The sequence below is a fragment of the Coffea arabica genome, chromosome 6e (genome assembly GCF_036785885.1).
Source record: "Coffea arabica cultivar ET-39 chromosome 6e, Coffea Arabica ET-39 HiFi, whole genome shotgun sequence".
Lineage (NCBI taxonomy): Eukaryota > Viridiplantae > Streptophyta > Magnoliopsida > Gentianales > Rubiaceae > Coffea > Coffea arabica.
The window spans coordinates 26961643-26978119 of NC_092321.1; the positions used below are offsets into that span (position 1 = coordinate 26961643).

At 35.1% G+C, this 16477-nt stretch overlaps 2 protein-coding genes across 2 annotated transcripts; both read left to right on the top strand.

Moving 5' to 3' along the window:
• The first annotated feature begins 2 nt into the window (after window positions 1-2).
• On the top strand, window positions 3-491 carry LOC140009823 (uncharacterized). Its single transcript, XM_072056154.1, has one exon. The coding sequence runs from the start codon at window positions 3-5 to the stop codon at window positions 489-491; it is 489 nt and encodes a 162-aa protein (XP_071912255.1).
• A 116-nt stretch (window positions 492-607) lies between these two features.
• Window positions 608-11241, top strand: LOC113696662 (uncharacterized). Its single transcript, XM_027216043.2, has 3 exons — window positions 608-1250; window positions 10964-11091; window positions 11182-11241. Exons 1-3 carry the CDS (start codon window positions 608-610, stop codon window positions 11239-11241), a joined length of 831 nt encoding a protein of 276 aa, XP_027071844.2.
• Window positions 11242-16477: the final 5236 nt, after the last annotated feature.

Consider the following 16477-nt stretch of genomic DNA (forward strand, 5'->3'; position numbering starts at 1 on the left):
TCATGTTGTATCATTGTAACTTGCTTAGCTTCGCCAGCAAATTCAGGAATTTAGAATTCAGACATATTCCCCGCACTCGCAATGCTTTTGCTGATGCTTTAGCCACTCTGTCTTCGATGATTCAACATTCAAATGAGCTAGTAATTGAGCTTATACAGATTCGACTTCAGGATAGGCCAGCGCATTGTCTGGTTATGGAAAGGGTCTCTGATGTTCGCCCTTGGTACAATGACATTAAAGCATTCATGAAAATGGGATCCTACCCTTCTGATGCTGATTCTGTCGTAAAAAGTTTCTTGTGCAGAATGTCATCAAGATTCTTCTTGAACGAAGAAGTGCTATACAAGAAAACATTTGATTTGGGCCTTCTGAGATGCATTGATGAAGAGAAAACTGATTATATGATGAAGGAAGTGTATAGTGGGGTTTGTGGGTCACACATGAATGGGCATCTATTGGCTAAGAAGATCATGAGATCAGGGTATTTTTGACTTACAATGGAGCATGACTGTATAGATTTTGTCAAAAAATATGTCAAATGTCAGATACATGGTGATGTCATACGTGCTCCCCCTACAAAACTCCATGGCCATGTTCGATCTGGGGAATGGATGTGATTGGAGTAATTGATTCTCCTGCTTCAAATGGGCATCGATTCATTCTAGTGGGGATTGAATATTTCACCAAATGGGCTGAAACTGCATCCTATAAGCATGTGACTAAAAAAGTGGTGTCAAATTTTTTGAGAAATAACATCATCTGTCGTTTTGGCGTACCAGAGACATTGATCACCGATATTGCTAAGAACCTCAATAATGACATGGTGGATAGATTATGTGAACAGTTTAAGGTCAGACATCGAAATTCTGCCATTTACATGCCTCAGATGAATGGAGCCGTTGAAACCGCAAATAAGAATTTGAAAAAGATCATTCGTAAGATGACTGAAACATACCGGGATTGGCATGAGAAGCTGCCTTATGCATTGATGGCGTACAGAACTACTATCAGTACTTCTACCGAAGCAACTTCTTACTCTCTTATGTATGGAATGGAAACAGTATTGCCTGCAGAAGTTGAAATTCCTTCCTTACGCATTTTAATGGAAGCTCAGATAGAAGATGCTGAATGGATCAGGGAACGCTATGAGCAGTTGTCTCAAATTGATGAAAAGAGGTTGAATCCCGTCTGTCATGGACAATGTTATCAGCAACGAATGACTCGGGTTTACAACAAAAAGGTTAAGCCCTGTTTGTTTGAAGTTGGAGAAAAGGTCTTAAAACGGATTCTTCCAATGCAAGAGGAGGCTAAAGGAAAGTTTGCTCCCAATTGGCAAGAACCATTCATTATTAAGAAAGTGCTATCCGGAGGAGCGCTTATCCTTATGAAAATGAACGGTCAAGTTTTTTTCCAACCAATCAATGCAGATATGTGCAAAAAGTTTTTCATTTGATTATAAAAATTTTCCTTTAAAATTACTGCAATAGACGGATTTAAGGCAAACTCTCTCCCATTTCTCCACTTCGATATCCTATCTCTAACTTTTTCCTTTTGACTTTTCAGAATCAGCTTCTTTTTTCGCTTGGCAGTCCCTTAAGATCACTAACCCTATATTGGGGCAATTTTGTTTCATTGAAAAAAAAGAAATAAAAGAGAAATAAAAAAAGAAAAAAAAAAGAAGAAGAAAAATAGAGCAAAAAGAAAAAAAAAGAAAATAGAGAAATTTGGTTAGAATTAAATTGGGGCAAAATTTTATCTTTTTCCAACCCTAGACCGGAGCAAGTTTTTCTAAAGAATGCTATCTCAAATGATTGCAAAGCCATCATATGATCCCCTGTCAAGCCTTTCAAGCGTTTCAACCTTTAAACTTTCCTTTATTACTCTATCCAATTCTAATCACAAGAGCCAAAATTGTCAACTTTCATCTTTTGCAGTACTTTGAGGAAAATTTTTCTTAATTAATTGGCAAATGATGTAAATACAACTTTTCTGAAATTGTCAGAGATTATTATCTCACTGATGTCACAAATTCTCAAAATATGACTGGATTGATACAGTTGGGGTTTTAATTGTCTTGTCTATGTCTCAAGATAAAAACCTGAAAGCGCACCTTCTAATAAAAAAAAAGAAAGAAAAAAAGGAAAAAAAAAGAGAACGAAAGAAGAACGAAAAAAAAAGAACACAAAAAAATGAAAAAAAAGAACAAAAAAAAAGAAAGAAAAAGAAAAAAGGGTGAGGGTAACCTTAGTGAAAACCCGAAAGGGCGCTGAGGTAGGGTTTTGAAATACAAGAGGATCATGAACGCAGAAGAAGATGCTGAGGTCTGAAAGCTGGTGACTATGTTGATTTGGGTCTCTTTTATATTGTTGTTTTTTTGCCGATAATGAATTCCAAAATGGATGACGTCGAAGGGGTCAGATGGAGCATTTCTCTTCATCAAAGGCCGTCCTCTAAATATGAATTCAACTTTTGATCCTTGGACCTATGTTCATAAATTCAACAATTTTATTTTACTATTCTATTTACTATTTTATTTATTTATTATGTATAATTGTTTATTTCATATCAGCATTATTGCATGATAAATAATACAAATTTCAATTGTTTATATTTCTCATTTATTGTGCCTTACTCAAAAGACAATCCCCTATAATTTGTCCCAAAGGAGTCAGGAAATTGAAAGTCCTATGATAATAAAGCATGGATAATTGACATTTGACAATTGCAAAGATTTTGGAGGGGTTGTCGACCGAACCTAAGGGAGCGATTTGTCGATATTGAAACTCATGTTTACACGGCTCTCAAGGCAAAGGGATCACATGGTGGTGGCAGTGTTTCTATCACAGTTGTTTCTTTTCCTTTTTTCCTTTTTCCAGGAAAAACTATATGACACAATACTGGTTTAGTTGAGCATGATTCACACTGGGGCAAACGGTAGAAGGATTGAGTTCCAAGCTCCGCTGTACATTTCTGAATAAAGAAGAGAAAAATCATTATTCCCTTTCTTTTGAAGTTCGAAAAATCAAAAGAGTTGTAAGTCCACCAAGTAAGTTTTTCTTGGATTATTACCTTTTGAGCAACATGCACTCTGATCTATCAGTTCGATAGCATAGAACTTATGTTTTCATTTCTTCCTTTTTTTATTTTTATTGGGTTGGGTTTTATCCCACCAACCTCAGCAGGTTCGAGTTTTATCCCACTGATCGTTTTTATATTTATTGGATTTGAATTTTATCCCACCAACCTCGGCAGGCTCGGGTTTTATCCCACTGATTATTTTTATTTTTGTTGGGCTCGAATTTTATCCCACCAATCTCGACAGACTCGGATTTTATCCCACTGACCATTTTATTTCGTTGGCCTTGGATTTTGTCCCACCAACATCAGCAGACTCGGGTTTTATCCCACTGACCGTTTTTATTTTGTTGGGTTTGGATTTTTTCCCACCAATCTTGGCAAGTTCGAGTTTTATCTCACTGACCTTTTTTATTTTGTTGGGTTTGAGTTTTATTCCACCAACCTCAGCATGTTCGGATTTTATCCCACTGACTGTTTTTATTTTGTTAAATTTAGATTTTATCCCACCAATCTCGGCAGGTTCGGATTTTATTCCACTGATCATTTTTATTTTGTTGGATTTGGATTTTCTCCCATTAACATCGGCAGGTTCGAATTTTATCCCACTGACCGTTTTTATTTTTGTTGGGGTTGGATTTTATCCCACCAATCTCCGCAGGTTCGGGTTTTATCCCACTGACCGTTTTCACCAACCTCGATAGGTTTGGGTTTAATCCCACTGACCGTTTTATTTTATTGGGCTTGGGTCATATCCCACCAATCTGTTATTTCCGGACAATCAAATTTAATTTTCTGTTAGCGAGTCTCAGCGTCCACCGCGTACTCTTCTACATCCCTTCTTGGAGCGTAATGGCACCTCTCCGCGCATCTTTTCTAAATCATGACAACCCACTTTTCTTGACAATTTGATTAATAATTGTGTTTTATCATTCATTTTGTATTTCATGTTTAGAAGTTCTGAGAGCTCAGATTTCTTTGACTTTGCAAAAATCACAGATGGTCAATGTACTTGTTTCATTGTGGTTCACTTGTATTCGAACTACGTTTGACCTGATTTCCATGGCGGGATACGTAGGCAACTCTATATGAGTTCGGTCACGTCTTTTGTAACATTATTGCATCATTTTTGCCCAACAATTATAGCCAAATGTTGGCTTGATTGTTTTAGCTCAGGTGCAGGTAGAAGAAGCAGGTGAGCATTTTGGTGTCTATGTCTTTGTCTTGAGTTTTTTCGAAACTCTAGACAAAGAGGAGCAAGTTGTAGACACTAAATTTTTGTTAATTTTTAATATTTTCTTGAATTTTTTCTATTTAATGAGTTATTTATTTTCTTACATTTTAATGTGTATTTTTCTCATTTTTGCAGGTTTATTTTAGGAAAAAGAAAAATAAACAAACAAAAAAAAAGAAAGAAGAAAATCAAGAAATAAAAAATCATCCTAATCATTTTTGTTTCAACAAAACCACGATTAACCCATTTTTACGCTCCATCCTTATTTGACCTTTCTTCTCATTTTGGTAAAAATTCATCATGTTATTTCATGCATATTTCTTGTTATTTGGAAAACCATCATTTTGACTTACCAAACACACAAACTCCACTTTTGGCCCCAATATACATCTCTCAGCTCTCTCTCTCACAAGACAAGACAAGCCAAAAAAAAGAAAACACTACACTTTTCCTCCCTCAAAAACTCTCTCTCGGCCTTGGCTGATTTCTCTCAACGGGCAGAGGACAAAAACAGAGGAAGGGAAAAAAAAGGGAATGCTCCTCTCTCTCCCTACTTCGGCCTTTCCTGGAGCTCCCAACAAAAAACACTGACAGAGGAAAGAAAAGAGGGCTCTCAGTTGAGAGCTTCTTCCAGGCTTCCAGATGAAAGCCGCTGCTAGTGCCATTACCACCACCACTGCCATAATAATCCCCATTGTAAAACCGTTGTAAGTCTCTCCTTTTATTTTTTGTTTTGATTCCAACGAGATAGCTCCTGGAAATTTGGCAAAGATTTAGTTGATCCTTATTTAATGCAAACAGGTTCGGTTTTTTTTCTTCTTTTCTTCGACTTTGATGATCAATAGTTTTGTGGGTTTTGTGAAATAAATTGGTTGCTGGTGTTGTTGTATTTTTTCGGAATAAGCCATGAACAAAAATTAAGAAAAGAGAAATGGCCTTGTAAATGCCTTATTTTTGTTTGATAAAATGCCACAATGAAAATATGAGTTAAGTTAGTGAATCCATTGTGCATATTTTCGTCAAAATAGGTGATTGTAGCTGGCACAAGGTCCGAAAATGTTGAATTATCTAAAATTTTTGGAGTTTTGAGCTTTACAGGCATTGAAGTATTTTTCTTCATTTAGGGGTTTTTTTGCTTTAATTTAGGCTTTTGATGTTGTTTTCTTGTCAAATTAAAATCATAGTTGTATTGTAGAAGTTGTAAGGAGTTTTATGGTATAATTTTTATGATTTTTAGTGAAAATATAGTGATTTGAAAAAATAAAAACTGGGTTGTCTTTTGTTATTTTGGCCACTTTGAGGTCATTTTTTTTTGTAAAAAATAACTTAAAAAATGGAATCTACGCGAAAAATCGAGTTGGGGTGTGTATTTTGATAATTTTTTTTGCGACCGGAGAAGTAGCTGTGGCTGAAGAAGCTTCAGCTGGCCAGGCCAGACAAGAAGGAGAAGAAACGAAAGGGAAGGAGAAGAAAAAGAAGAAGAAGAGAAAAGAATGAAAGAAAAAGAAAAGAAGAGAAAAAAAAAAGGTTTGGGCTAATTTTTTTTTAGGTGGGCTTGTGGTTATTTTTGGGATGGGTTTCGATTTATTTCTTTTGGATTTCGGTTTGGACTAGGAGGACAGAGTCCATGCATTTTTTGATTGGGCTTGAGTGATAAAAAGACGGGCTGGCTTGCTCGTTTCTCTTGGACTTTCGGCTGGGTTTAGGAATTCCGGCCCAAGCAACAACAAAAAGAAAGGCCCGATGCCTTTTTCTTGCCCAAATCAGAAACCAAAATTTTCACTTTAGCCCCTGATCTTTGGAGTAGTTTTACTGTGGCCCAGAACATTTTAAATTTCTTTCACTTAGGTTCTTAAATTAATTGCACTTTGGTCCCTGAACTTTATCTTCCATTTCATTTTGGCCTCTAAACTTTGGAAAAATTATATTTTTAACCCCAAAAAGTTTTTCAATTTCTGCAATTTAGTTCCTAGTGAATTTTGACTCTTTTTGTTATGATTATTTCTTTTCTTTAGTAGCTAATTATGTTAGTTTTGAATATATTTAACTTGTAATTTTTAGATGTTCTTAAGTTTCTTTATATTTGACATATTAATGTGAATTTAGTATTTTTATCATTATTATTGTTTTCAATTAAATTGGTGTAATGATTCTTTTGTTCATTTTGAGTATAAATTGGGTAATCTGACTCCATTTAGTCACTACTTCAAAAGGGAGGTACCCCTATTATTATTATTTTAATGTCAATTACGTGCTCTTATATGCTTCTACGTGTTCCTATATGTTTATATGTTTTATTTATTTGATTTAAATGTTCATTCAAATTTTCTTATATTTGTTTAGTTAATTTTTATAATTATTTGAGAGACATTTAAATACCTCAAAAATGTAATAGATAGGATAACTAGATTTGTTTTATTATATTTTCCCATTTAGATTGTAATTAGGTCCCCTATTGTAATAGATCGGGTAGATAGGATTTTTTATTTCCCCATTTTAGATTGTAGTTATATTCCCCACTGTAATAGGTAGGTTTTTGCGTGTTATGTGTTTTATCCGCTTTTCTTAGGATTTTTGCAACTAGATATTATGTTTATGTGTTATGTGCTACGTGCTCTTACATATTTATTTGTTTTAATTTATGCCTTATTTGTCTTACTATGTATTAAGAATGCATGACGTCACCACACTAGTCCAATATTAGTTGTGGCTTCTCCCTCCGTTTACTTGCTAGTCCAACGCTAGTAAGGATTTTTAGAAATGGGCTAGTCCAACGCTAGACCCTTAGATCGTTCGTGCGTAGATTCATTTTTGTGTGATATTCATTACATTTTCATGTATATTTTTTATTTTTAGGATCTTTTCTCATTTGCATGATATTGCCTATTATATTATCCGCTATCTTCTATATATGTTAATCATATCATTTAGGATTGCACCTCATTTAAGAAATTGTAAAATAAGTAAGTTCATTTGCTTGTTCATGTTAGGTAAATTATTCTTCAAGCATGGCAAATGGGTGATTATAACTTTTTAGTTTAAATACCCCATTAATCCTTATATAAGAAAATTATGTCATGAGTTTTTGCCTCCCATACCCTTTATATTGCATTTCCTATTCTTTGGCCACTTATATCTAGATATATAATTTAAGTTTCTTTTCTTTTCTTTGAATTTCAGTCATGCATGCTCGTGACTTCTTCAAGGAATTATTTTGGCCTTCGCAATTAATGCGATTGGTATCAATTAAACCCTTGAATGGATATTTTGTCCCTTTCGATATTTTATAAATTTAGATTTGCATCCATGTAGGAAACATCCAAACGTGATAAAATTAAGGGTTAGATTAGGAAAATTTTGACTAAACCTCGCAACTAACTTAGACTAGATTGAAAGGGTGCCTTAGGTTTGAGTTAATCGAACCTTTACCTTCCCTCTCTTCAACCGTGACTCCCGAACTCATTTTCTCTTGTTTTTTAAAAACCTGGAGTTGTCGAAAAGGGTTTTATTTTATTTTATTTTTGTCAAAAATATTTTTAGGGTGACTTGGTACACCCAAAATTCAATACCAAGTGGCGACTCCTATTTTTTCTTAAAAACCCTTTTAGACTAAATTTTGGACCCAAACTGTCACATTTTTTAAAGTCCTATTCTAGGTCCTTTTCACTTATTCTTAAATAAAAATCACATCTTTTGTAAACACCTTATTTTCCATCGCAAAAAATGGGGTGCGACAGCACCTAGTCTCCCATAGCACTTAGCTTTTTCACACTTCCTTGCATAATCAGAACCATAACACCATTGGTCAAATGAGGCCTGCACAGCACTTTGATCCTTCACACTTTCTTGCATAGTCGAAACCATAACACATCTGGTCGAATGTAGCACTTAGCCCCGCATTGCATTTAGCTTGTTTGCACTATCTTGCACAGTGGGAACCATAGCTGCAGCGCTGGTCATAGACTCACCTAATTGAATGCAGCATTTAGTTTCACACAGCACTTAGTTCCTTTGCACTTTCTTCCATAGGCAAAACCATAACACTGTTAGTCGAATATGGCGCTTAGCTCTACATAGCACTTAGTTTCTTTGTACTTTCTTACATAGTTAGAACCATAACACTGCTAGTCATAGACTCACCTTGTCGAATGTGGCACGTAGCTCTGTATGGCATTCAACTCCTTCGCACATCCTCGCATAATCTTGCATGGTCGGAACCATAACATCGTTGGTCAAATGTGGCACTTAACCCTACACAACACTTAACTATTTTACACTTTCTTGCATAGTTGGAACCATAATACCATTGGTGGAATGTCACACTTAACTCGCATGGCCTGGTGGAATGTGGAACTTAGCTTTACATAGCATTCAGTTCCTTGGCACTTTTTTGCATAGTTGAAATCATAACACCACTGGTCATAAACTCATCCCTAGTGCTGTTAAATAGAATGAGCAGCTCGAAAACTTGATTGAGCTCAACTCGATAAGACTCAAACTCGGCTCATCATTTTTAGTAAATGAGTAGAGTCTAAGCTAGAAATATACTCGATTCATTAACGAGTCGAGCAAGCTTGAATAGTTTGTTATTCAAGTAGTTCATTTGGGTTCGATAAGGAAGGATATATATGTCATTTCATAAGTCAAAGGAATAGAAACTCAGATTTAGGGTTTTGTTTCATCATTCTTCTTCTTCGATTTCACTCAGTCTCCGCATCTTCGCCTATCCGTCACAGTCCACAACTACCAACAATCTGCACCACCATTGAACCACCAGTCGCAGCCACCTCTATCCATCACCGCAACCTTGGATGCCCAGTCGTCTCTGCTTTCCACCAAAAACAATCACGAGGAACTAAGGAAGTTTTCCATTTGTCATGGTAACCACAACCACTGTGAAGTCCTCCATTTTTCACTGCCAAGACCAATCATTGCAACCTTGGACCTCTAGCCATTTTTGCTTTCCAATCTCCAACAAAAATCACTGCAAGCAACCATTGACCAGTGACCACTAACCAGTCCAATTTGGCTGGTTCACAAAACCACCATGATTTCTGATAAGTAGAAATTTTCTTACTTATGCAAGATTTCTAGTAAGTAGAATTTTTGGATACAATGGTGCTTTGAGTGTTAATGAACATTTGTATAAATAAATTATATCACATAACAAATCTAAATCTTTCATATATATACACATATATGTGTGTGCGTGTGTGTGCGCGCTAATGATTAAGGCCTTGAGTGTTAATTTTTACATAACTTATTCGAGTTTCCTCCCTAAATGCACTATCTAGCATGATTTGCAATTTGTTGAGAAGGTGTCCCTAATAAATTGTTTGAACTTCATTCCTACATCGTTGCCTCCAGGATTTTGATGAGTTTTGTTCCATACTTACACCTAGTGTGTTTGCCTAGCATATTTGCTCTACCTGACTTTCTTTTATAGCCTACAGTATTTTAACTTTAGTTCTATTATTAGTCCTCATTACTGAAAATTTTTGACTACATCAAGTTGCCTATAAAATCTTTCTACTATTCAATGGTGCTTGGAAAAGTTTTTAGTAGACATGAAGTTGGATAGAAATGAATTTTGAAGCTACATAATTTTGGTGATGCCTAGGTGTCTGAAGTAGCATTTTAATTTTAATAGTAGTTTTCCCAGGCATGGCACAAGAAAGTTTCATGTTAAATATCCCTTTTGCAATTTTAGATGAACTTTTTATGAACATTGATAACTAGAGGCCTTAGACTTTTAAGGATGACAAGTTATTTTCTAACCGAAATCTCATCAGGGTTAGTATTTGGGTTATTTTTCTGGACTTTATATAATCTTTTCTTACTTAGCCAAATAATTTTGTGAAATTTCATAAATGTTCGTTATTGCTGTTCTTTATGCTCCTTCCACTCATTTTGTGGAATTTCATAAATGTTCCTCTATTTTGAGGATGTTGGCTATGCAAACTTTTTTATACTATTCAATTTGTGGCCAATTACTTTACAGCTACTTTGTCTACCATAGAAAGTCTAACTCAGTTATGCAATGCATAATTTTATGTGACTGAAATGGCAATTCATAATTAATGACAATACACAGCTATTTTCCTTACTTTTTTGGATCATGCTAACAAAAAATTGATTGGTTTTTTTTCGTTTAAAAAAATAGGTATGTACAGTCTTTCATTTCATTCACACCAAGGATCATCATCAAATCCTGTTATGGAGGTTTGAAAAGAAGTTGTAGATCAAGAACTTGAGATGGAGAAAAATGCTGATGAGATGAGCGAAGAAGAGCTAGATTGAGATATTTTAGAGCAGCCAAATGAAGGAGCAGAAACAGAGCAAAAAAGTTCTGATGAAGGAGCAAAACCATTTGACAAAAAGCAAAGGAAAAAGAAGTCAACAATATGGGAGGATATGACAATAGTAAAGTAGGCCAGTAGAACATTGAAAGTGCAGTGCAATCACTGCAAGGAGCTGTTTGCCAAAAGTACATCTGGAGCCACTTTTCAACACAAGTGTCACCTAAAAAATTGTCTACAAAAGAAGTTGGCTCTTGGGAAGGAAATTAGAAAGAGGCAGTAGGTCTTATCCTTCACCGAAGGACCCTTGGACGATATAACTTCTATCACTAATTTTTCCTATAATCATGCAAAGGTATGAGAGTTAGCAGCTCATATAGAATCAATGATCGGCGTGCTTCTATGTCGGTTGAAAATGTGCAAATGCTACTTTGTGGCAATGATTTGATCCGCAATCTTCATGAGTTAAAAAACAAGTCTCGTGTAAGTAAAATATGTCTTCTCTTACTGGTTTATTTTGGTACCTCATTTTACCTTGTTAAAAGTTGTACCTTTCTTGTTTTCATTTTGTAGGAACCATTCAATGTTCCTGAATCATCTACAATTGAAGAAATTGATCTTTCTAACATCTAAAGGCTATTTTCTGGAATATGTGATTTTGTTTCTTGTTGAATTTGTTTCCTGAAATAAAGCTGGACGTTTCTTGTGGTTTGTGGAGCTAGACTTGTGAAGCTGGACCTTTCTTGCGATTTGTGAAGCTAGACCTTTCTTGGTCAAATTTTTAGTTATCTAGCATTGTTTTATATAGTTATTTGGCTGTAGTTTGTGTATTTGTTTAGTTGAAAAGAATTGATCAAATCTTGTTATGGTCTTATGGATGTTTGCCTCGAATGGAATTTGGTTGGAGTTTGTGTATTTGTCAACTTAGCAAGTTTGGTTAACTTTTGGACAGGTGTGGCGTTTGTTTCCTAAATTGACATTAAAACTATTTGACAGATATTTCGAGCTCGAGCTCGAACTCGTGCAAGCTCGGCTAGTTTGTGATAAACAAGTCGAGCACAAGCTCGAATTTGATTCACATGTCCCATTTGGCAAGTCAAGTTTTAGCACACTTCAAGGCTGTCTGTTTAGTCAAGCGAGCTTGAGCCTAGCTCTATATAAGCACGAGTCAAATACAAGACTCGATTCGACTCGAGTAACAGCACTACTCATCCCATCAATGTGGCACTTAGCCCTATACTGCACTTGATTTCTTTGAACTTCCTTACATAATTTTGCATAGTCAGAACCATAAGACCGCTCATGTGGCACTTAGACCCACACAACACTTATCTTCTTCGCATTTTCTTCCAAGGTCAGAACCATAAGACCACTGGTCATATGCTTACCCCGTCGAATATAGCACTTAGCACTAGTCACAGATTCACCCCGTGTACAAACAACGCAAGATTCGCTCTGATACCATTTGTAACTCCCGAGCCCACAAACAGGTATGAGTAACTTTTGAACGGATACCATGGGTTCAAAATAATTAACCCAAGTTATTCAATAACCCATGAATCAAAAATTATATACCATTCCTTTCTCTTGTTTCATCTCGATGCAGGACATTCAATATGTATTTCCTTGTAGTAAATAAAACTTGTGATATGATGAGTGTGAAGCTATATCCATCTTAAAGTGTTATTTGGATCAAGACAAAAATTGGCAAGCAAATCAGGCAAATGACTGATGATAGTGCAGTTGTACGTTTGTGGCTATCTAGACTCTAAAGGCAATAATGAATGATAGGTAGGAAATAAACTAAGACTAATGCTAAATCCTTTGCTTCAAGTCCTAAAGACTGGAAGTATCATAAAGGGATTTAAGAGCGAGCTCTTGACATATCATCATTTACTGAATTTCAACTGGAAACATTGAGAAAAATCTAGAGAACATTGCCTTCATAGAGACTGCCATGAACTATCTTTATAACTTACTATTATACTATGAACTCTCTTTATAAGTTTATAACCAATGGTGCACTCTTTATAATAGTGAATGAATCACTGATATATTTGGATGCTTAAGCCACCATAAACTAAATGTAGTTGTGCTTGGTGCAAGAACAACTCTAGATATAGAACTTGTCTATCAATTCAAGTAGGATGCCCCTAGAAGCAAGAACGAAAGGGATCCTAGGCAGGCTGCTAACATATCAAAACTAGCTTGTCAATTGTCAATAAGATGAAAAACTAGAAAAAAGAGAAATCAAGAGAAAATAAAAAACTGCAAGGCAAGATACTAGAAGGATGTATAGGTGGGGAAGAGGATGAAATTCTTCCCTACTAAGAAAGTCTAGTGAACTTCATAGTTGATTTTGGGCAATGCAGTCTAATTAACCTAGTTGAAAAGGCATAGATTTGAAGATAATCGAAAAATTTTTACAATTAGCAAGACAAGGCTATGCAAGTCGAAGGTCAAAACAGAGTGGAAGTGAAAAAACAGAGTTAGAAGGCAATGCTAAAGCTGGGATGAAGGTCATAACAAAGGTTAGTCGAGTAACTGTTAAGAAGAGTAAGCATGTAAGTTCATAGATATCATTTCAGATAGTAGTATGTCCAATACTTTTTTCAAAAATACACATATTTGTCAGTAAATGTTTGTCATCTCAAAGCTATATGTGTTTAAGAGTCACAATTTAGACGCTTATGTTATTTTTGGCGAGGCCAAGATTGAGGATTTGAGCTCACAATTGCCAACTCATGATGTTGAACAATTCAAGGCTCCTAATCTCAATAATGTGGCATCAAGACCTAAGCCATCAACAAAAGCATGACATGATGAAGAAGTACATGAGACTGGTGTAAAGACGAAGGACATAGGGTTGGTAATGACTCAAGGTAGGGTGTGTAGGGTAAAAAGCTGTCAAAGCTTTCAAGTCTGCAAATGGTGACATTGTCTTTGCCATTATGGAGCAAACAAACTAGCAAGTCTTTCCATGTTGTTCTTTGTATTTTTGAACTTTTTGTTGCTCTCATTTTCTTGCTCCGTTTCTTTACTTTTTTTCTTTTTCTTTTTTGGTTCTTCAAACTCGAGAGCTTGTTCAATAGATCAATTTTTAGCTTTGCATGCATTGACTACTCATGATCTTTGAAGTTATAAAAAGTGATGAAAAAAATGAGTTATTAGGAGAAATGATATTAACAGTCCTAAAAAAACTTCAGGCACTGTGAGGATTCGAAAGTTATTTTTATATTTTTTTATCTTTTACTTACTTGCCCTAAATTCTTGATTGCTTTAATGGTTGAGTCATGATTTTTATCCTTTTGCCTTATTTAATTTGGTGCATGTTGAGTTTTGTAGTGCATTATACTAGTGTGACCAACTAGTGAGGTGTGCGCAATAAATTTGATGAATTAGAGGGAATTCTATGCAAAAAGGGATTGTTGGAAAGAGGTGTTAATAGATAATTAAGAGAAAGAGAGATATTTGGGTTATTAGATAGTTATTAGCTCTTGTTTTGCCACTTGTCAAGTATCCAAAGACTCTTGACCAAGACTAGAGGTAATACTTATCTAATTTAAGCTTTTCTTGCATCACTATTCCTTCATCTTTTTCCCTTGTCTTGGCCGACTTTGAGAGAGAAAAATCTCAATTTCAAGTCTTGATTTCTTGTTTATTTGGTGAGAAAACAAGAGACAAACCCTAATCTACTCCATCAAACCTTGAATCAAGCTTGGAAGGAAACTCTTGGAGAAGTACTTGGAGGAAGAAAGCCTTGCAACCTTCTTGATTTGCTTGCCATCCTAGGTTTTGGAGACAAAGAGGTGAACTTGGCTAGAAACCCTAGTTTTCTTCCCTTATCTTTGAGTTTAGTTGATGTATGATGTTATAGAAGGTAAAGGAAGGACTTTTATGAAGGATTTCATGTTGTTGCAAGTTATGTTGCAAATTTCCAGCATTGGTGAATAATCTCTTTAGCTTAGTTTAAAGCTTTATCTATGTGATATTTTGATGGATTTCTTTGCCTAGAAGATATATTGTACACCTCATGACATGTTAGTTTGATTTGTATTTGCTATGGAAATAGGGGTGGTAGTTGAAGGTTTAATTAGAGAAAACTTGGGCAAGTTGCTGGGAAATTTTTCCTTGTAGGTCAAGTGAGAGAGGGAGTGTTTGAGTTTTAAGTTTAAGGCAATTTTGACATACCTTTGCTTGAGATACTTGAGAAAACCTTGATCTTCACATGCATGTTGATTTTGGGCAAAAACAAAGAAGTTTAAACGGAGGAAAATGATGTTTGCCCCAAAACGTTTGATAGTTGGACATTTTCAGCTTTGAACCCCAAGACTCTTACTGCTTTTCTTCAAAATTCTTGTCTATACTTAACATAATTTTGCTCCATACTATGCTTGAAGAATTGAGCTACCATATACGTGGCTTTTCCCTTGATTTTTACAAGTAAAAGTTATGATTTGTGACTGTTATGCTGGGAGTATATATGTGTGGTGTGCAAGTGGAAGTTTGATGGTTTCGTGCTATACTATATATGATCGTATGATTCGAGAGCGGCCAGGAGGCAGATCCTGTGCTTGACGGTGATAGATCTTGATCGGTTGGTGAGTGTTCTAACTGCATGTTAGGACTTGTTGCTTGATTGATGTGTAATCTGGATGAGATTGTAAATACTCGAAGAGGGTAATCAGTTTTGGTTTTTTATATGTAAGCTAAATATCAATTTAGACAGATAAGATTGCAGGTCACGTATCAGTTGCATTTTTTGAAATTCAATAGGAACAAAAAAAATCAAATAATCAATAGAAAAAGTTAGACAAAAATAATACAATGATACTTGAATATGGAGGTTGAGGCATGGATTCAAGCATCTATGGAAAAATTAACTCCGATGTGGCAAATTCTCTAGTTTTTCATCTCAGGATACAATAGCCCTACCATACAATGATGCTCTCTTTAAGATGGTTCAAGCTTCTATGGAAAAATTAACTCCGATGCGGCAAATTCTCTAGTTTCTCACCTCAGGATACAATAGCCCTACCATACTTATTATCACTCTCTATAGTCTGCACAACTACGAGAGTATAGATCTATAAATACATTCTTTTCCTTGCTTAACTATGAGATAGATTGTAACTCTCATAACATATGTTGTAGTGGTAATTCTTCTATCTAAATTACACATATTTATAGGTGATGAAAAGTTAGTCAAATATAACTTACACTACTAATAATACACTAAATAAATGCCAAAATTGATTGGCTGTCCAAATCATATTCATATTATAATTGTAGGTTACAAAACTTATCGGGATTGAAAACTCTTAGTTTCATATAATAAAGTTTTAGTCAAAGAAAATCATTCAAATACCAATAAATCCCATAACCTGTTACCAATTTCTTCTCCTTGTAATCTATGTAACTGACACAATTAATTGAGGATTTGACTATTTCATTAAAATACTACAATAATTGTTCACTTATTTTAATAAAATAAGAGAGAATATTATAATATTTTATATGGAACGATAATGTTATAGTAATTTCTGATACCGCATCTAGTAGTGAACTACAGTCTTGGACTATAGGTGCTTTTGGAATATTAAATATTACCATTTATATATGATAGTCAGATGTCCTCGTAAGCTCTTGAAATTAGCACTTTATGCCCTTTGCTCAATGTCAATTCTTTTATGAGTGTAAAAGAGAACAAGTCTCAATTCTCTTTAGGGCAGTTCCACTCATAACACTCATAGTGGTAAGATCAATTAAGAGTGCTATTATAACTCAGGGCCCGTTTGGGATTGTGGTAGTTTATTGAAAAGTAATTCCCTAATAGAGCTTTTAATAAAACTAGTTATTAATATTTCAA